The sequence below is a fragment of the Hippoglossus hippoglossus genome, chromosome 17 (assembly GCF_009819705.1).
Source record: "Hippoglossus hippoglossus isolate fHipHip1 chromosome 17, fHipHip1.pri, whole genome shotgun sequence".
NCBI classification, from domain to species: Eukaryota; Metazoa; Chordata; class Actinopteri; order Pleuronectiformes; family Pleuronectidae; genus Hippoglossus; species Hippoglossus hippoglossus.
In genome coordinates, this window is record NC_047167.1 from 6,378,174 (window position 1) to 6,400,074 (window position 21,901).

At 44.3% G+C, this 21,901-nt stretch overlaps 1 protein-coding gene across 2 annotated transcripts; it reads left to right on the top strand.

Moving 5' to 3' along the window:
• Positions 1 to 567: 567 nt before the first annotated feature.
• chd8 (chromodomain helicase DNA binding protein 8) lies at positions 568 to 21,695 on the top strand. 2 transcript variants are annotated; one of them, XM_034614788.1, is made up of 39 exons: positions 568 to 687; positions 1,784 to 2,833; positions 2,992 to 3,276; positions 4,164 to 4,277; positions 4,372 to 4,868; positions 4,990 to 5,101; positions 6,255 to 6,458; positions 6,617 to 6,685; positions 6,759 to 6,814; positions 6,909 to 7,026; positions 7,121 to 7,204; positions 7,640 to 7,777; positions 8,344 to 8,465; positions 8,724 to 8,967; positions 9,050 to 9,226; positions 9,567 to 9,710; positions 9,842 to 9,940; positions 10,219 to 10,378; positions 11,768 to 11,978; positions 12,107 to 12,302; positions 12,452 to 12,622; positions 13,498 to 13,788; positions 13,929 to 14,149; positions 14,246 to 14,448; positions 15,322 to 15,478; positions 15,571 to 15,660; positions 15,742 to 15,845; positions 15,975 to 16,098; positions 16,768 to 16,840; positions 16,967 to 17,232; positions 17,391 to 17,623; positions 17,793 to 18,452; positions 18,542 to 18,639; positions 18,780 to 19,001; positions 19,170 to 19,265; positions 19,373 to 19,486; positions 19,636 to 19,737; positions 19,832 to 19,936; positions 20,550 to 21,695. In XM_034614788.1, exons 2-39 carry the CDS (start codon positions 1,883 to 1,885, stop codon positions 20,919 to 20,921), a joined length of 7,683 nt encoding a protein of 2,560 aa, XP_034470679.1. In that variant the 5' UTR covers positions 568 to 687; positions 1,784 to 1,882; the 3' UTR covers positions 20,922 to 21,695. The 2 variants fall into 2 exon arrangements, with proteins under 2 accessions (XP_034470679.1, XP_034470680.1); XM_034614789.1 differs by having other exon boundaries at positions 18,545 to 18,639; positions 20,550 to 20,921.
• Positions 21,696 to 21,901: the final 206 nt, after the last annotated feature.

Here is a 21,901-nt window from a genome sequence, read left to right on the forward strand (position 1 = left end):
CCTGAGGGCACTGGAGGGCGCCAACCCCCCCCAATTACAACCACTCATGAGCGCAGTGAAGGCATCACATTGATACCTATAAGAAATCTGTCATCAATATCTCAGTCTGTATAATTCACACCGATCCGTCCCTCCGTGCCACATGGTGAGTGTGTGTGTCTTTAGACTGTAATAACGCAATAATAAAAGGTATCGCCATTCATTTCTTGGTGTGGACTGATGCCTGAGCTGAGGCCAGTGTCCTAAAACGCTGGTAAAGGCTGACGGTGTCATTCACGGACGGGTCGGTTGAGTCAGAGGTGGTGGAGACACGGTGAGTTTCCCTCCGCTCCGCTCCGACGGGCCTGTGCTTTACAGAACCAGCCTGAGAGGAAGTGAGACGACGATGATGAAGATCCCTCAGTCAAACGATCCCAGCTAGGCCGCATTTATTGTCCTCTCAACCGAACTGCGCCTCACATCCCGCCCAGCGGAGGCCGTGCGCCTGACGGAGGGCTGCGTCAGCCAATGAGAACGGCGTGTGCTGCCGGCTCACGCGGGAACGGACCAATCGCGGCGCAGCAGCGTCCGAGGGGCACGCGCTGTACGCTTTCTCTGGCAAGAATGTGAGTTCCTGCTCTTCCCTGCTCGTTTCCTGTAATCGCACAGTGTTGTGAGACGGAGAAAGCCATGTGTGTCGATGCAAAGGTAAATTTAGCACCCCGAAATCATTACTGCGAGACTTAGGGGAGGGGATACGACGGTTATTTTCAGGTAATTGTGCCGGAAATTAGACGCAGGCCAAGCGAAACAGCAACGCGGCCTATAACCCGTGTGTGAACGTTGACGGGCAATGGTTATTGTGGCACGTTGCTTTGGTTTGGTCCGGTTTGTTGATAAGAGTCCGGTAGACTGAATGCTTGGTAGTAAATGACAGAGAAGCGAGCTAACGACCACAAACCGACATAACGCCGTGTTTATGAGGCCGAGTGTGTTTACGCTTTCGCACACGCCTTTTGTAACAGGCACATCTTGGTGGCGGTGCAAGCTAATGCTAACAGACGGTTTTGTGAGAGAGAGAGAGAGGGAGAGAGAGGGGAGAGCAGCTCATCTCTCCAGCATCACTACCCTCCTCATCCCACCTCACCAACAACTATCTCTATTCACTCAATGTTTCCTGGACACTCGAGCTCTGTGCTCTACTATTATAACTGCCTGCCTTTATGGTCTTTATTTACATGTTATCCGATCGTGCACTTTGAAGCATTTTCAGGACGTGATCACGAGTTCGATGTTTAATCCCAAAACAATGTATTTTATCATCCAGGTGCAGTTTTTTCGTTCACTGGGCTTCATGTGTCATTTAACCCTTTTGTTTAGACTTTATATTTGTTAGATGAAGGAGTGAGCTAGAAGCTCTCAGCTCAGCAGAGTTTAAGAGTCAGTCACAGCTCTGAAGTAGACAAATACAAGTGTTTACTATCAAGTTATCAATGTTCTAGTCAGTTTTAGATGCTCTTTCTGAGCCGCTAGAGCCTGACTTCCTTTAATGAGTTTGTGATGTTGATATACAGCAATGAAACATAATATATGAAAGGGGCCATGTTTGCCAAAACCATGTCTGCTCCTTGCTCCTTTGAAACAATTTTTTCACAAGCCATTGAATTAGCTGCTTTTTTAAATGAGCTAATTATAGGTATGACACAAACTTGGAATATATAGTAATCACTATAGCATTTGTTTGAAAACTATCAAGTTCAGAATTTGTGCTTTCTTGACATCAGTCTGTTTCCTCTTTTTCCAGCTGTTTACCTAAGATTAGGGAAAAATTGTTGACGACTATTTGCTTCCATCTCGGAGTCTTTTAATCACTGTGCCCGTCTCCCTGTGTGGAGTGGGCAAGATGGCAGATCCCATCATGGACCTCTTTGAGGACACTCCCCTGTTTAACCTGGATGCCCTACCGGACGACTCGTTCTCTCAGGGCTCCACAGACCCTGTGGAGGAGGCCCTCAAGCTGGCGTTGGGCCAGGTGGACCCGCCGGCTGAGCCTGAGCCTAATCCTGAGCTCACGGTCAGTGCAGGCCTCAGCGTTCCTGTAGCAGCTCCCGCCATCCCTGACCCTACCCCTGTTCAAGTCCTTGCACAGCAGTCAGTGCCCGGGACAACTGCTCAGACTTTTTCCATAGCTGTGGCTCCTACCGTGGCCCCTGCCCCCGCTGATACTGTACCTCAGATCCAAACCCAGACCAACATAACCATTGCCAACACCAGCATGGCGTCCAGTAGTACTGTCCTGCTGAGCTCTCCTCTGACAGTTTCCAGCTCTCCGGCCACAACTACTACCACAACTACTGCCACAACACAGCAGCTCACAACCCAGCAGCTCACACAGATAACACACCATCTCACTCCCCAGCAGTTAGCTGCCATCACACAGCAGGCCGGTGGTAAAATTGTTATTCTCAAAGGGCCGCAGGGTCAAGCCCAGGTCCTGCAGACTGTATCAGGAGCCACGGGCCAGACCAGTGGAAAGGTTATTCGTGTGTTGTCTGGAACTCCTCTCAAACCTGGCATGTCCATACTGCAGGGGGGAACGGTCTTGAATCAGGCAAGCCCAGGACAAGCTCAAGTCAAGGTGGGTGCTGGGGTGCAGAGGTTGCTACAGTTGCCCAATGGGCCAGTGAAACATTTGCTGCTCACTTCCATGCCCCAGCAGGTGCAGCAGACCCAAGGCCAGCAGGTTCAACTGCAGATCCCAGCTCAAGGCCAGACTCAAGTCCAAGTTCAGCCACAGGCCCAAACAGCTCAGATCCAGGTGCAGCTCCAGCCAGCCATGCAGGGCCAAACGCAGGTAAGCACCACCTCTTCTGACTCTACACATCACAAGGTATTACCCAGCACTACAGCAGGTGGTGATTTACTACTATGATTGTGAGTGAATTTCATATGCTGTATATTGAGGCCAGTCTATGACTTTCATGCTAATTCTCATCCTCAATGTGATTCTAGGGAGGTGAACCAAAACGAATCACCTTGGTTCTCCAGCAGCCCTCCCAGGCTGGCTCAGTGGGTCAAACTTTGACAGTCCAGCAGCAGGTTGCACAGGTTCAAGCAGCTCAAGGTGGGCAGACGAGATTAGTTTTGGGTCAGCTCCCTGGAGGCAAACTGGTACTCCAGGGAAGCCAGCTAGCTGCACTGACCCAGGCTCGAGCTGGAGGTCAGGCTGGAGGGCCCAAAGTCCTCACTATTCAGCTGCAGGTGCAGCAGCAGCCCAACCAACAAGGAGGAGTTAAGGTGAGAAAGTGATTTTACTGTTTAGTGTTGGCTGCAATTTCTTTTCCAATTACTCTGAGCTCAGATCGTCTCTCTTGAAGTCAGATAATGCTCTCTGTTCTTATAAGAATTGATGCAAACGGACCGTTCTCTATTCATACAGTTATAAGGGGTTTTGACAATCTTGAATGTTACTGATGCAAATGCTTTTTTCCCCAATATACTCAATATTGACATCTGTTTACGTGAAGTTACGTTTTCAACCATTACCGGTTATTCAGTTATTGCAAATCTGTATTCTGAAATCTGACCCCTGTGATATGTTGCTGCGTGGCAAAATGCATGCCACAACGGCCCACAATGTCTCTGTGCGACTAATATTATTGGAGTTTATGGATTTCATATCAAATTTCTTCATGTCATCCTTACATGAGATTTAACTGATTCATATTGGAAAGTAGCAAATATCCACCAGTATTATCCAAGGGATTGTATCGGTGATAGTACATTTCTACCATTCAAAGAATCCATATAGATCTTGGTTATGCATCTTTGTAGTTCATTGTTGTTTTCCAGTCTGTATTTGCACCAACACTGAAGCATTACAGCTGCTTTTAGTGAAATATTTCATTTGCTGCCTATCTAGAGTTGGAAAATAAAAGATTGATTTCTAAAATCTGTGGATTCAGAACGGAAGATGATTCATGATTAGTTTAGCCTAGCTTTGCTTAACGAAAAGAAGCAGAGGAAAACACTTCTGGTCGAGGTGCCTCAGCTCCAAATATGAAATCAATATTGCTTTAAATGTGATTGTTGATTCGACACCAAACAAGCTGATATTCACTGATCATATTACGGCTTTAATGTGTTACATCTAACTTGACATGTCTTTATTTTCATCATCACAGTATCAGCTGGTTTCAGGAACCGGAAATACTGGTAGCCCACAGGTGTTGCAGATCTCACAGGGCCAAGGAGGTCAAAGAGTTGCAGTGCCACTCAAAATGATTCTGCAGCCACAGGTAGACCTCCACCTTTGAATAGACGTTATTTTTATTTTATATACATATCAAGGAAGCTTCTGATAAAACCTGACAACATTTTACGTTCACTCAGACGAGCTCAGCATCCTCGGGTGGCGGCACAGTCTCTGTGATGAAGGTCATCAACACCTCGACGGCAGGTCCCTCCACTACCACCACTCAATCCCAGGCCATTCGTATCACCAAGGCCTCCGGCGAGCCTGCCTCTGTCCGGCGAGTAGAAATCCTATGTAAGCAGGAGAAGGCAAACCGTATTGTGGCCGAAGCTATAGCACGGGCCAAAGCACGCGGCGAGAAGAACCTGCCTAGAGTCCTGAACCAGGACGAGCTCCCATCAACCCAGACCTCTCCTGAGATTGGGGGCACTGTTACTGTGGTGTCTTCTAACAAAAAAAAGAGCAGCGGAGGAGGGAGCAAGAAGAAAAGTCCTGTCGCTGGAGGAGCAACACACAAAACTGTAGGTGGAGGTGACAAAAAGAGCAAAGTGAAGACACCAGGAACAGCTGGAGTGGCTGGAGGCACAGTGATACCTGGGACTGGCAACAAGAGTAAAAGCAAGACTAAGACAAAGTAAGTACTGTGCAGATGATAAAGCAATTTATTTTAAATACAACTATTTTTATATTATAGTTTGGAAATGTATCCTTATTGAAAACAGTGTTTATTCCATCATTCTCTCCTCCACTTGCAGCACTATAACTCTAGTGGGAGCAAAGAAAAGAAAGAGAAACGCTTCCTCAGATCATTCTGATGGGGAGTTGAGTCCTGCCTCACCTGCTGCACTGGATGATGACTTGATTACGGTATGTGCACAAACATATGTTCATGGTAACACCTCAGTTTTCTCAAAATGTCATCACAACAATTAATTGAACATAAAGACGACTCTCTGCCAACTCTCCCAAAAGTTTGATATTGTGGTTGAACAAGTGAAAATGTTGTGCCTGCCAGTGTGAGAGCAAAAATCATGGTCGGGTAAAGTGAACTCCTGAGCTGCTTTCAGACCTGCACTGAACTCCGGATCCTTTCATGAAATTGAGAGCGCCAATGTCAAAGTGAGAGTCTCTGGACATTCTCTGGAGTTTTTCCCCGCCAGCCCTTTTGTAAAAACTCTGGATAATGTCCGAATGACCCCATGTGTGGACACAGCAGCAGATTATCTGGAGAATTCACATCAAGCGAGTGGCCACAATAATGATGTTTCTAGCATGCCACAGACGCAAGACTGAAAAAACGTATCTCAGGATAAAAAATAGAAATGCCATACATGTAGAAGACTCTAAAGAATATGTTAACTTGGGAAGAAGAGATTTGAGCGCTTTTGTTGATTAGGGCCAATGCAAGTGTCAATGTGCTGTAAACAAAAACGCATGATCTCCGGAGTTGAAGTTATATGTTACGTCCTGCTTCCTGCACGCTCTACCCAGAAACCACCCCTCACCTGAACGCTAGAGAGATTTTCCTGCTATTGAGAATGTGCCTGATTGGAGAATCTCCTGCTGTGTTCCTCATATGTGAAAGGCAACATCCACACAAAGTCCAGACCCTATAGTCCAGACATCATGTCTGAAAAGGCTTTATTTTACAGCCCCTGGTCTCAGCTGTATGAAGTGTCTGTACAGGCTGATTTGTGAAAGCAGCACATCGGTAGCAGAGCTTCAGTTTTCTGTCAAAGTCTTGAAATGTATCACACGTGTAATTGATTACTGAAAACATGACTTAAACTGTTCATATGTAAACACACTGATAAGAGAAACTTATGATACTGTCACAAATGATGAAACTGATTTTAAGTGTAAAAAACACTGTACCCAGTTATAGTTAAACACTTGATCTTATCTGTCCCTTATGGATGCTTGTTGTTGTGTATGGTTGTGTGTGCGTGTGTATTTGTTGCTTGAAGATGACAGACAATTACGAACACACTCAAGCTTTGCTTCTTATTCTGGCCAGAAGAGGCGCTCCAATCGCGTGGTGAAGAGGAAGAAATACACAGAAGACCTGGATATCAAGATAACAGACGACGAGGATGAGCAGGAAGATGTAGACGTTACGACAACTGCAGCAGCTGTGGCCTCTATCAGTGGCAACACTGCAGCGCAGCTGAAACAGGAAATGGAGCTGGATGGTGATGGACAGCCCAGCATGCAGTTCTTTGTGGTGAGTGTGAAACTATTGTAACACAGATATTTCCTCTCAGGAGTGATTAAAATAAAAGTTCTTAAATTTGTTGGAAAAGGTTATTGTTTATTTTTGTGATACACATTTTACAGCCCCTAATTTGCATCTTATTAGTGCGTTACTTTTTATTTTTGCAGGAAAACCCAAGTGAAGAAGATGCTGCTATTGTCGACAAAATCTTGTCCATCAGATTAACCAAAAAAGAAGTATGTTTAATACATTTAAAATGTTGTGTTCATTTTGTGAATCACATCCTAAAAACTCCTTCCTCTCTTCAAGGTGTGTCAAGGCCAGTACACAAATGTGGAGGAATTCTTTGTAAAATACAAAAACTAGTAGGTTTCTTTATCTTAGTTTATTACTTTGGCCATAGTTTTTATTTCTTGAGTAGGCATTTAAATGTGTAAAACCTGACTCTTCTGTTCTCAGTTCATACTTACACTGTGAGTGGGCCAGTTTGGAGCAACTAGAGAAAGATAAGAGGATCCATCAAAAGCTCAAGAGGTTCAAGACAAAACATGCACAAATGAGGCACATCTTCCAGGAGGTGAGAGGGACACACCTCTTTGTTTTAGTTCAACTGCTTGGACTACAAATTTGTGATATATTTGTGCTGTCTCTGATCCTGTGGTTCTCCTCAGGAGGAGGAGCCTTTTAACCCTGACTACATGGAGGCGGACAGGATCCTGGATGTGTCTCATAGTGTGGACAAGGACAACGGCGAGGTGAGAGAATGGATCCATATCTTGCCCTTTTCAATTGGAGAAGAGATTTGCGACTCCTCTCTTGGCTATGTGGCGTTTCCCACAGAATGAATTCAATCTACAATCTCTTAAGTGAAATGATCTCACGTAAGAGAAAGAACAGCATTGATTGACACAACTGCTGCTGAAACTATGACATATCATTGTCTGTATGGATGGTAAGAACCTTATGGACCATAGGGCGAGCATGAAGTAGCGCATCAGCATGAGCAAGCACGCTACAAATAGTGTTGCACACACTAAGTTGGAGTGTAAAGCGTAAAAATTAATTACATTCATTATGAAACTGGCAGGACAAATTAAAATATGGTTGATAATTAATTGAAAACCCTTGTTTCCTCATGAAGTTGCATATTTACAGTAGTTAAATACTTTATTTCCTTTTTTCTACTCAAGCCTGTTATCTACTATCTGGTGAAGTGGTGCTCGCTGCCTTATGAAGATGCCACTTGGGAGCTGAAGGAAGACGTGGACGAAGGCAAGGTGGAAGAGTTCGGCAAAATCGTAAACCGACAACCTCGCCTGAAGAGAACGGTAAGTTGTCAAGTGCAAGGAGACTAGGAGCGATTTTTAACTTCTGTTTATTTCTTATCACTAATTTATATGCATAGTTTGAAGTTTATACTTACAAAAATGTAAAAAATGTAATTATACTGAAACAGTGAGGTTTCATCATCTGTTTCAGGTGAAGTCATGGCATTGGTGTTATGCTCCATATCAGTGTTGAATATCTGAATTCTGCCAGAAAAAGTAAAGGGTTCTGGTGGTTTGGGACCCACAGGATGTAACTGCTGTCCCCTTTTCAAAACTAGCTGTCAACAAAATAATCTTCAAAACGAATCCACCACAAAGTATAAATATACAGAATTTATTCTATAATTAAAAAAAAAACATAACAAAACATTACAGCCTGTTCACACACAGATTCAAACACTGAAGACGCAACAGGGCAATTTAATTGAATTCACGTTGTGCCAAAGCACTATCGTTTTCATATCCATTATTTGAAGGCACTTTACAGAGTAACAGATCAAAAAATGATTTGATATTTTATATCGAGAATTGCACAACAAGAAGTTTTTTTCCTTCCTGTACTTCAGCCACGACCTCAAGCTGGTTCATGGAAGAAGCTGGAAGAAACCACAGAGTACAAGAATGGTAACGTACTGAGAGAGTATCAACTGGAAGGAGTGAACTGGCTGCTCTTCAACTGGTACAACAGGTATTCATCACACACAATCACCTGTTCAGAGTTCATTGTAAAGCTAAAGTCATACTTGATTCGTTTATCTGTGTATGGTGCATTTATTTTAAGTAGTAGCTGTTGAAACATAAGAATAAGAATTGTAGCGGCGCACAACATGAAGGAACAACACCTAGTTGTCATTTTTTAAATATTTTTGTAGAAGTTTTGGAAAGATGCTTTTATATTCCATCTCCCAAGGCTTCAGTGATCACATTCCCTGTCTCTGTCTCTCAGACAGAACTGTATCCTGGCAGATGAGATGGGTCTGGGGAAAACTATCCAGTCTATTGCCGTGCTCTCAGAGATTTATGCTACTGGAATCCAAGGCCCCTTCCTTGTTATTGCTCCACTCTCCACTATCACCAACTGGGAGAGGGAGTTCACCATGTGGACACAGATGAACGCCATAGTCTACCATGGCAGCCTGGCTAGCCGACAGATGATCCAGCAGTATGAGATGTACTTCAAGGATGACAAGGTGGCGTCATTGATGACAGTTGTTGTCATTTCACCTCACTGATGTTTAACATGTCTAATAAAAATTACTATCTTGTCTACAGGAGCATTTGATTCCAGGTGCGTATAAGTTTGATGCCCTCATCACAACCTTTGAGATGGTGTTGTCTGACTGTCCCGAGCTGAGGGAAATCTCCTGGCGCTGTGTCATCATCGACGAGGCTCATCGCCTCAAGAATCGCAACTGTAAGCTGTTGGACAGCTTGAAGATGCTGGATCTGGTGAGAGGACCACAGCTCATGTTGCTTTACAGCTTTAATCAAATGTACAAAGAATAACAGGATCTCTGCTGCTCTAACAGCTAAGAATACACTTGGTTGGACGTTAGAATGGGATTTAAATGATTTATTTTACATACAGTATAAACATTAATGTTAAAATTCACTTCAGTCAGTGGTTTTGGAAAGCTGTTAAAGAGTTTTGTTAACGTCACCTCATTTTGTCCTCTTTCCCCCTCTCTGTCTTTTGCTTCATTACATCTCCTCTTGATGTCCACTCTGTCCTCCGCCCTCCTCTTACTATGTCTATTTCTTTTCCCCTACGTTTTGTGGTTTCTCACAGGAACACAAAGTGTTGTTGACTGGCACTCCTCTCCAGAATACTGTGGAGGAACTTTTTAGTCTGTTGCATTTCCTGGAGCCTGCTCAGTTCCCCTCTGAGACAGAATTCCTCAGAGACTTTGGAGACTTGAAAACGGAAGAACAGGTGTGAAATAAGCACCAAACCAACACGCATGCACTGACACATTAACTGTTTTTTGTCTCATCTGTTCTGTCTGTCTAATGTTTGGTAATGTTCAGCTGTCATTGAGCAAGTGGTTTATTTTGGTGTCTTAGGTTCAGAAGCTGCAGGCCATCTTGAAACCCATGATGTTAAGAAGGCTGAAGGAAGATGTTGAGAAGAATTTGGCACCCAAACAGGAGACCATTATAGAGGTTAGTTTAAACAATGTAATTTGTTTGTTTTTTTAAGCCGACAATCAAGTTAGTCTCTATCTTATTAAATTCTGTGCTTTACATTTTCTTAAAGTTTTTTTTTTAATGGGATTTGAATAAGATAAAAACAGAAGGGAGGCATCGAGGGAATCTAGATATCATAGACAGTAAACAGTACTTTTTCTCACTATAAACAAATAAAACTGTGCAAATTACAATAATGTAATATATTGTGAGATTGTTATTGAATTAAGAAATGTAACTTTGTGTCCTCTCAGGTTGAGTTGACGGACGTCCAGAAGAAATACTACCGAGCCATCTTAGAGCGGAACTTCAGTTTCCTCAGTTTAGGGGCAAACAGTAACAGCAACGTCCCCAACCTGCTCAACACTATGATGGAGCTGCGCAAGTGCTGCAACCACCCCTACCTCATCAATGGTACTGTATCACAATTTCACTCAGTCTTCTGCAGCCAGTGTTGACAAGTTTAAATGTATTCTTTTGCTGTTGTTGGCTGCAGGTCTAGGTTGTGTAGCTCTTCGTGTAAGGCATCTTTCTCTTGTCGTTTGTGTGCTTGTTATATTTTGGCTTTGTGCCAAATCAACTACTCATTTACTAACTTACTATATCGGGTCTTCAAAGTGAAACATTAAAATCACAGGCTGATTCCACTTGCGTGTGTATGGCCTCTGGCTGCCTGTATGCACTCCCGACAACATCTGGGCATGCTCCTGATGAGTCGGTGGATGGTGTCCTGGGGGATCTCCTCCCAGACCTGGATCAGAGCATCAGTGAGCTCCTGGACAGTCTGTGACTGTACTTGGCGGCGTCGGATGCACCAATACATAACTTCCAATAGGTGCTCAATTGGATTTAGGTCAGGGCAACTTGAGGGCCAGTCAATGGCATCAATGCCTTCGTCATCCAGGAACAGCATTCACACTCTGGCCACATGAGGCCCGGCATTGTTCAGTGTAAGGTCTGAGAATCGCTCTGAGGATTTCCTCGTGGACTCTTCAAGGATATGCCTCCCCAGACCATTCATGTTCAGCATGACTGGTTTGGCGGTGGGTCAGTGATGATGTTACACTAGCATAACGTTCACGGCGGAGTCTCCAGACTCTTTCACGCCTGTCACATGTGCTCAGTTGGAACCTGGTCTCATCTATAAAGAGAACCAGTAGCAGACCTGCTTTTTCTGGTGTTCTCTGGCGAATGCCAAGCAAGCTGCACGGTGCTGGGCTGTGAGCACGGGTCCCTCTAGAGGATGTCAGGCCCTTATGCTGCCCTCATGGAGTCTGTTTCTGACAGTTTGGTCTGCTGGAGGCCATCTTGTAGGGCTCTGGCAGTCCTCCTCCTGTTCCTCCTTGCACAAAGGAGCAGACCTGCTGCTCGGTAAATGCCCTTCTACAGCCCTGACCAGCTCTCCTTCTGTAATGGCCAGTCTCCTGGTAACTCCTTAATGGTACTGAGACTGTGCTGCGAGACACCGCAAACCTTCTGGGACCACACATATGGATGTGCCATCCTGGAGGAGCTGGACTGCCTGTACACATTTGCTCAGTTGTTTTGTTTGTTAACCTTTGCTTCGCCTCTGGAGCACAGAGAAGGTTTGAAAACAGCAAAAGCGCAAACAAAAGTTTTTCTGATGGCATGTTTTAGCTGTTAGTCAAACAGAAACAATGGACTGTTAAAGTAGCTGCGTGATTATTTTACCCAAGCTGTTGATGAATTTAAACCTGAATCTTCAAGCTGCAAATAGATTACACATATCAGTGCTTTTGTACGTGAAAAGATAACTCGGGTGTCTTTTTGTCTCTGTTCCAGGCGCAGAGGAGAAGATCGTGGCAGAGTTGCGGGAGGTGTATAACCCAATGGCTCCTGATTTCCATCTGCAGGCCCTGATCCGGTCAGCCGGTAAGCTGGTGCTTCTGGACAAGCTGCTGCCTCGCCTCAAGGCCGGGGGCCACAAAGTGCTCATCTTCTCCCAGATGGTGCGCTGCTTAGACATTCTGGAGGACTACCTCATCAACAAGAGGTATGAGGGTCAAGCTGTATTTTATTAACTGCTTATCAGTACATGTAATAATTAGTAAGAGGCAAGTGCATCAGATTCTTTATATAATCCAACAAAACTTTGAATGTGGTAAATATTTTTTTTTACAGATACCTTTATGAGCGAATCGATGGCAGAGTGCGTGGGAACTTACGACAAGCTGCCATTGATCGCTTCAGTAAGCCTGACTCAGACCGCTTCGTTTTCCTGCTGTGTACCCGTGCTGGTGGCCTGGGTATCAACCTGACTGCTGCCGACACCTGTGTTATATTTGACTCTGACTGGAACCCTCAAAATGACCTGCAGGTACAAGAATGTAGAGACACGCACATATTCTAATTAATATAAGATTTCTTTGTATTAGAGATTGATTTACATTTCTGTTTTTACAATTTACTTTTGTAGATTTTATGTCAGTAGCAGCTCTTATTACCTTCTTTTTTCTTCTCTTCCAGGCCCAAGCACGATGTCATCGTATTGGCCAGTCTAAGGCGGTTAAGGTGTACCGTCTGATAACCAGGAACTCCTATGAGAGGGAGATGCTGGATAAAGCAAGTCTGAAGCTTGGGCTGGACCGTGCCGTCCTGCAGAGCATGAGTGGAAGCAAAGAAGGCAGTGTCAACGGGGTAAGAAAACTTACTAACTCAAAAGAGATTAATTTTAGATCTGTCCTTTGTCTCCCATGTTGTCTATGTCCAAAAATAGTGTCTGTCCTGAAACCCACACTTGTGGTGTTTTGCGCATTTGAGTGCATGTTCATGAGCCTACAGGTTGTAGACAGGCATGTCTCATATTGGAAAAATGCCAGCCCATAATCCACAACTTGCACACTTCGCTTTGAAGTAGTTTTTAGTGTATCCCACCATGCATCACAGTCTTCTGCTTCAGTTGTTGAGTTGGTGGTAGCACATCTACAGGTTTTTTTTAGAACAAAAGTAGCTGAAGAAGAGATGAATATGAAGTTTATGATGTGTTGGATTCATTGGATCATTGGATCTATTCATTATTCAATGAATATCATTGTCCTCGGGTAGTTCTCATATTATATTTACAATCTGTTCTGCGCTGTATCAGGACTGGTAAGGAGAATAGGCGATATCTGACACTGTCAACATAAGTGTAGCTCTTTTATCAGAGATTTTGACAAATATCCGTCCTTAAATGTTACTAGATGGAAACTGCTTAAAATAATGTTACACATTTTATACTTAGTACCTATGTGATAATAGATTTAATTGCTTGATCAGATGTATTCCTCAGCTCCTGTTTTTTTTTTGCTGTAATCTGATTGTAACTGTAATACTGCGGTTGATCTGACTTATTTATTTTAACAAATCATCTGAGCTTGATGCACTTCCTGTGAGCCCTGTTAAATGTTCACATGGCTGCTGTTGGCAATCACTGTGAATCTGGCACAAGTGTGGAAACTGGGATAGACCCAGAGTTTCCCTCTTCCAGTTTTTAACACTGACGTAAATGCAATCTATATCAACCTCAACAGATCCAGCAGTTCTCTAAGAAGGAGATAGAGGACCTCCTGAGAAAAGGAGCGTACGCCGCCATCATGGATGAGAATGATGAGGGAAGTCGCTTTTGTGAGGAGGACATAGACCAGATCCTTCAGCGACGAGCCACCACCATCACCATTGAGAGTGAGGGCAAGGGCTCAACGTTCTCCAAGGCCAGCTTTGTGGCCTCCGAGAACCGCAACGACATTTCCCTTGATGACCCTGAATTCTGGCAGAAGTGGGCAAAGAAAGCAGACCTTGACATGGATTCCATCAACCGGAAGGTAAAACAAATTTTCAAGATCAGTGGATGTAAAATACAATATTTTTTTCAACAGAATTGTCTATTTGCATTCATGCAAATACTTGAATAATAAATTGATGATTGGAGTAATATGTAATCGACTACTCTTCTCTCCCACAGAACACCCTTGTGATCGACACTCCCAGAGTACGCAAGCAGACGCGGCAGTTTTCCACTTTACGAGGCGAGGGTGGTGACCTGTCTGACTTGGAAAGTGATGAGGAGTATCCTGCCGCCAATTCCAGACATTCTCGTTCCTCCCGACGCTCCGACCGCCACACTGGAACTGGATACGGCCGCACTGACTGTTTCCGGGTGGAGAAGCACCTTCTGGTCTATGGGTATGTAGATGTAAACTATAGCTTGTATGTGCCTAAATAAATGTTCAACTCTTGTCCTGTGTTTTAACTCCATTTCCTGTTTTCTCTCTTCTACAGTTGGGGTCGTTGGAGGGACATCCTGTCTCATGCCAGATGTAAGCGGCGTTTGAGTGAACGTGATGTCGAAACGATATGCCGTGTCATCCTGGTCTTTTGTCTGCTTCACTACCGTGGAGATGAGAACATCAAGAGTTTCATCTGGGAGCTCATCACACCGCCGGAAAACGGGCGTGAACCCACAACACTACTCAACCACTCTGGTAGGAGGATGCGCATAGAAATGTCAGAAACTTTTTTAAACTGTGGAAGAGTGAGGGTGTGTGAAGAAAGACAAGGACTTCCTTCTTCATTTGTGACTCTCAAACTATTTAGACCTGACGCAAGATTTGCATTTAAGAGCCGGTGCAACATTTTCGTGCCCCTCCCTTTTCGAAACTGATGAGACGTGTGTGACTCATCCCCAATGTCATCATTTTCAACATGTAACTGATGAAACACATTGTGATTTGCTTAAACACTTACGGGAAAAGCGAAATGCATTACGGGAAATCTAGTTTGTTTGTAAGTAGCATTTCAGACAAGGCCTGAAAATCCCAGGGAGGGGAGCGATATTGAAGCAGAGAACAGCAGTGTTTCACTGACAAAAATACCAACGAAGAAAAATACGACACAGGCGATGTTCCTGCTGACTCGCTGACCAACGCTCAGTTTCAAAGAGACATTTTTGAGGAGGAAGAAGAAGGGGTGATTGCAGGCATTGTTGTTTTTTTTTCAAATAATGTTCATGCAGTTTAGGGAAAAGGAAATGACCTACAATGACAGCCAAGTGTTTAAGTTGTCAAACGTTTTTAATTTCATGTCTCTTATCTGCTTCAGAGGCTGAGAAATTACATTTTAGTAAATGTTGGCAATTCTGTTTTCTCTTCAGAAAACACTCAGGTTTTAGGTAGTCGTTTTCAAACACTTGGGTATTAGTGTGTTTTTATCTGAGGTCTTAATGGGGTAAATATGGTGCATGCTTGTGTTTACTGAAGACTTTTTTGTATTTTATGTGTATTTTGTGTATTATGTGTCTGTTGCATTATTTGAAAGGTGTATGTATTTACCAGTAATGTTTTCTTTTTCCTGCATAGGCCTGTCTATCCCTGTCCCTAGAGGCAGGAAGGGTAAGAGGGTAAAGACCCAGAGCACATTTGATGTTCAGAAAGTGGAGTGGATCCGCAAGTACAACCCTGACACCCTGCTGCTGGATGACAGCTACCGTAAACACCTCAAGCACCAGTGCAACAAGTCAGTGAAGCCGAATCAGCTGTGTTGTGCGTACATGTGTGTGCATTCTCATCCCATGTTCAAACTTTAAAACATGTTGTCTCCCACCTCAGGGTGTTGCTGAGGGTGCGTATGCTCTACTACTTGAAACAGGAAGTGATAGGTGAACATGCCGAGTCTGTCCTGACAGGGACTGACATCAGGTATGTAACACAGCATCACGCACAAGTTCACTTTCTCAACTTCACTTGAACACTTTTAGATATTGATGTTTTATTTTACAGGGATGTTGATATCTGGATGCCTGAGATGGAGCAGCAGGAGGTACCGGCAGGATGGTGGGACACTGAGGCAGATCGCTCACTGCTTACTGGTGTATTCAAACATGGTATGTTTTCTCTCTGGAGAGGTTCCGAATTTTTTTTGACATTGTGGCATAAATACAGATTCACTGGTCTCTGGTCTGGAACATGTTGCTTTTTTGTCCCAACATCCTTGACTGTGTCTCTACCTGTAGGTTATGAAATGTACACTACCATGCGTGCTGATCCCTGCCTCTGCTTCCTGGAGCGAGCCGGTCGGCCCGATGACAAGGCCATTGATGCCGAGCAGCATACTGGTGACACAGAGCTGGGAGACGAGTGAGTGAAACCTTCAATCGATTTTTGTCCTACTGAATTCATGCACTAAATTTACTTATTGCAAATGCTAGAGTTATACAATAGGATTAGTGTTTCCCACAGACTGCATTCAATCTATGATGGTAGCGGGGTCACACATGCACTCGAACATCGCTCTCACATGCAACAGATTCTAAGTGAGAGGTACACAGACTGAAAGATGAGTTCTCATTGGAGAGACACAACTGCATTACATTCCACTTGAGGGTACACTCACAACTGCAGCTGAAACTATGTGGTCTAACTGTCTGTGTGGATGGTAACAATTGAATGGATGATAGTGCAAGTAAGCACTCGACAAATAGTAAAAAGCTGCAAAAAGCTATACAATGCAGCAGTGGAGCTAAACATCCAGTTAAAGATCTTTTATATTATGAGAAGTGCAGAAAATATTTTTGGTTCCTCATAAAATTGTGGCGGGACAAATTAGAATGTGGCGGACAGGTACAGTTGAGATAACTTATGGGAAACACTGAGGTTTTAAATTTTCCCATTGTTGTTTTTACTTGAAAAGTTTGCATCTCATTTTATTTGGAATTCTTGGGTTAGGGTTTAACTTAATGAAACATGCAAATATATAGGACATGATGCCCTGTTACTGAACTTTGCTTTATGTTATGTGTTGTGCAGTGCTGAGTATGATAAATACTCAGAGGACCCGGAGTTCAAACCTGCGTCAAGGCACAAAGATATTTTCGACGAGGTACGAATTTGAGTCTCATATTTAGGTGGATCTGTCTGTAGAATTCTGTTTACACAGAAAATGTTGGAGCCAAGTAATATAAATAGAAAATGTATTAATGTGTTGATATCTGATATTCTGCTCCAGTCTGACCCTATGAACGTGGACGATGAGATTTCTGTTGAAGACAAGGTGGTGCCGGTGGTCACAGAAAGCTTTCTGAGTCAGAGTCCCAACTGGCCGTCCAGCTCGTCACTTACAGCAAGGTTGCGCCGGCTCATCACAGCTTTCCAACGCAGCTACAGACAGGAGCAGCTGAAGATTGAAGCGGTGGCAAAGGGCGACCGCAGACGCAGGAGGTGCGAACAGGCCAGCAAGCTGAAGGAGATTGCGCGGCAGGAGCGTCAGCAGAGGTACACTGGCATTACATCTTTTTACATAGCTCACTGCATGCAGATCATATCCAGGATTGTTATCTTCACTGAGGGTTTTTTAAGCAAATGTAAAAATTTCCCATTGGATTCAGATCCAACCCACCTCACCTCTGTTGTTATCTGTGCCTCTCCTCTAGGTGGACACGTAGAGAGGAGTGTGACTTCTACCGCGTGGTATCAACGTTTGGTGTGGAAAAGGTGAAAAGGGAGCCGGACCTTCCTGAGGTCGGACAACCTGAATTTGAGTGGACACGCTTCCGTACCTTTGCTCGTCTGGATAAAAAAACTGACGAGAGCCTTAGTCGATACTTCCGCTCTTTTGTTGCCATGTGCCGGAGAGTTTGCCACCTCCGCCCAGGCCATGGTGAAGGTAACTACTAAATACACTTTCAAGACATGCTTTTCCACAGCTAGTAGGCTATAGTATCTAAATGTGTATGTGATTATTAACTCCAATATAAATGCACATTATACTTTGATGAATGGTACGAGGAATGAGTTTACAAGTACTTAATCATCCTTTGTTCTTTATTGCGTAGATCCAACAGAGCTTTCACAGACTGTCGCCCCCATCACTGAGGAGCGTGCTTCACGTACCCTATACCGTATCAGCCTCCTGCGTCGCATCCGTGAGAGAGTCCTGCCCCACCCCTCCCTGGAGGAGCGTCTGCATCTGGCCCCGTCCAGCTCGGAGCTGCCCAATTGGTGGAATATACCAGACCACGATCGTCAGCTGATGCTGGGTGCAATTGTGCACGGCGTCAGCCGCACCGAGATCTCCATCTTCTCTGACCCAGAGTTCACCTTCTGTCAGTCAAGGGATGAGTTCATCCAAAACCAGCAGGCCCCGCAGCCTCCACCCCCACCTTCATCCCAAGCACTGCCCATCATGCCGCTCATCCAGCACAAGACTGACGAGGACCTGCATGTCGTGAAGGAGGAGGAAGCTGATCAGGACGCCCGGTTGCTAGGCGTAGAAATCAGGGCTGACCTGCAGAGCACACCTTTGAGTCACCATGATGGAAAAGTGCGAGCGGAGGGCTGGAGCTTCAAGAAGAGCAAAGCGAGGGGAAGTAGGTCAGAAAGAAAGGGAGAGGGAGGATCTGATTCAGATTCTGATTCAGATTCAGGCTCATCGTCCTCTGAGCGATCAGGCAGCAGTGACGACAGCGGAGAGAGTGAGGAAGAGGTGGAAAGAGGTACGTTGAAAGAGGAAGTGAAGAAAAGTACTGCATGAATAACATGAATAACACCAATTTAATCATTTTCCCCTTTTTTGTGTTATTAGCAGGCAAGGTATGTGACGTAGATGAAGATAATAGTTTACTCTCCACGTCTCAGGACGGCCTTCCACCCCCTGATCCGCTCAGAGTTGACTGGCCCAAGGTAATTCATTTACACTTCACAACATGTATGTCTAAACTTGATGCAAATACTAAAGAATATCTCTGTTAGGAATGAACCCCGGGTTTATTTTCTTGTTGTGACTGACTGACTGATACATTGGTTTTCTTCTTCTGTCCCAGGACCGTGTGTTGATCAACCGGCTGGACAATTTGTGTACGCTGGTGCTGACCGGTCAGTGGCCCTCAGGGCGGAGATATGTGCCTGAGGCTCAGCTCAACCTGAGCTCAGAGCTGGTGGGAGATGAGATGGCCTATACGAGGGTGATCCGTAAACCCAGCAGCATGCCTGGTGAACCAGGAGCAGAGGGAGAAGATGGAGAGTTCACTGTCAAACTCCTAAAGGTGAGAAAATAGTAGAGGGAGAAATAATATTAGAATTGAAGCACAGGCAATTTAACAAATGCAAAATCTGACACTCGGGTCAAAAAAGAGAAACTGTTGCTTTCAAATTAAAAAACTGCCATTGTAAGGTGCAGCTAAATTAGAGGCCTCTTTCTCTCACCCTGCCAGGAGGAGGGGTTGAAGCTGACCTTCTCTAAGCAGGCTCTGATGCCCAACGGGTCAGGGGGCGAGAGCAGCAGCCGCAAGAGGCGCAAGGACCAAGAGGTACACGTGTCAGGATTACATGTATTCCTCTTGAACACTGGTGCAGTAAGATTAAAAAACTAAACGCTTTGGATTGTGTCTGATCAGTTTTTCTGTCTCTGTTTTAGTTTTCCGACCCAGACGGACTCCTCGACCCACTGGAGCGTACTCCTCGACGGAGGGACCCTCCTACCTGGCTGAAGGAGAACCCAGAATATGAGGCGGAGGGAGACATAATGGAGGTAAATTCTTTCAATTCATTTAACCAATTAAAATAATATGGAAATCAATGAGTCTCAGGTAATTTTGCCTGTGGTCTCAGAGACAGAGAAAACTAAATGTCACTGACTACTGGTTCTGCTTTTTCACATCATTTGTCTCGTTTCCTCAGCTTCTTGTGAACAGGAGCAAGAGGAAGAGGAGGAGAAGGGCAGATAAAGCCCTGACAGGCAGTGAGAAGATCAAACTCATTAACATGAGATCTGGAAAGAAGGTGAGAAACGACTGGTATGGTACATGCAACACTTTAGATTGGACTTTTGTTGTTTTCTCTTACTAACAAAAATCTAAATGCTTGTCCTGTGAAGGTTGGTGCTGCTTTCTGCCCGATGCTGCAAGATCTGAGGGAATATCTAGAAGAGAATCCTGATATTGCTGTAGCACCTGAGTGGTCGGAAACTGTTCGGAAGTCTGTACGTAATTCAGATAAAGTATTACTTCTTAGAAAAAAATAATATACACCTCAAATGTTTTTCTCTCTGATGCTCTATTTGGAAAAGAAGCTGTAAGACAGTGGTTCTCAACCTTTTTGAGTCGTGACCCATCAAATTGGCGCAGCCTGGTGCACGCGACCCCTCCTCCACTTTTGATTGTTTGAGTGTTTTCTCACTTTGAGAGCAAATTACTCGTAAAGAACGTGATTCGTTCTTGAGCCAACAAAAAAGTTATTCTTGATTTTCACTTGCACACAGACTCTGGCTCTCAAACACAATCAATAACAGTCATTTTAAGCAGATCTTATCACTGATGAAGACAATTTTATGGTAACACAACTCCCAGTTTTATTTTGAATATAATGGACCCCCAGGTTGAGAATCACTGCTGTGTAAGGTCAACTGTAGAAAGTTGAAGTAGTGTTTCATCTGTCAGATTTTTCAGAGCCCTTTAGTTTGTAATATAGTGGAGTTAAAGTGTAGTTGGCTGAAAGATATTTTTTCTGTAATTACCACTGTGAAAGAAGAGATGTGTAAACACACCCTGCTCCCTTCAGATTCTTTTTTCATTGAAGACTTTTTGATGTTTCAGGGCTTCCTGCCTGAGACCTTCTTCCACCGGCTGCTGACGGAGCACTCGGATATCCCCAAGAAAAGCCGACGCCGCCATCATCATCATCACCACCACCACCACCATCACCACACTCCAGAGCCTGTTCCCGAAGACCCCAACCTGGACGGAGTTGAAGAGGAGACTCTGGTCTCGGACGGAGCCTACATGATGGATGAGGGGGACCTGGAGACCTCCCATCACTTCCTCACCAGTGCGGACTTTGACGTTAAAATGGTGGGGGGCGACAGCATTTCCCAAGGCGACTATGACAGCTCGGATCAAGAGGCGTTATTAGACGATGTCATCATAGCACAGAAGGACTCTGACTCCTCATCAAGCTCAGAGGATTGACTGCACCCCGCTCCTCAAACACATCTGACTTAGTCCCCTTCTCACCATTGAATCATGTTATTCCTCATCATTTATTTTTACCACATTATGTATCAAACTTTGGATGAATGTTTTTTTTTGTTGCTACTTTTATTCATTTATTTTATATAGGGATGTTTTTCCATGAAAGGAACAGGTTTGCACTCATCTGTTTTCTTTTTTATCACTGAGAATTGTGTTCCACCTTTCTTTGACCCTCCTCAACATCCTCTGCCAAAATGGCAAAAAGCTGAGCTTTCATACTTCCCAACTTGTCATTCTCCTCCTCTTCCTCAAAACCCATGAATTCTCCATCACATTCCCAGCCGTGACCAAAAGGGGATCCCTGCTGTACAGACAACCCTTTTCTTATCTAAGAACCTCAATGCCGGTCCTCTAGCGCTACATGATACTGGACATGTGTACTGAGCAGAGCCTGGATACAGATCCTAAAACCCCGCCCCTCCCCTGTCTCATCTGGTCATATCCTCTGCGTCCAGGCGAGGCTGTAAACTAAAAGGGGATCCAGTGTGTGGATGTACTGTTATTGTTTTCACTCTGTGGGAGGGGTGAGGGTTAAGCGGCGCGATTGGGGGGGCATTAGTTACTGAAGCAGTGCTAGGAGGATGGGTGTAATGGACAATGTAGAGCTGGTCAATTGTGTACAATGGTGCAAATATGATGGCAATGAGTTACTATTCTTGTTTTATGATCTGACTGTATCTGTGATATGAATAACAGCAATCTAAAGTGAAAGACAGTTTGTGTGTTTTATTGTCGAGTTCAATAAACAGAAGGGTCACTTCAGTAATGGCCATTTCTAATCGGTGATGAATAATTACAGCAGATGATCACGTATAGGGGTTTAAATATCATTTATTATGAACTACAAGTTATTAATGGATGTATTGTCCACACAACAGTTTTGAGACCTGCGATGTACTTTTATGTTATTATGTATG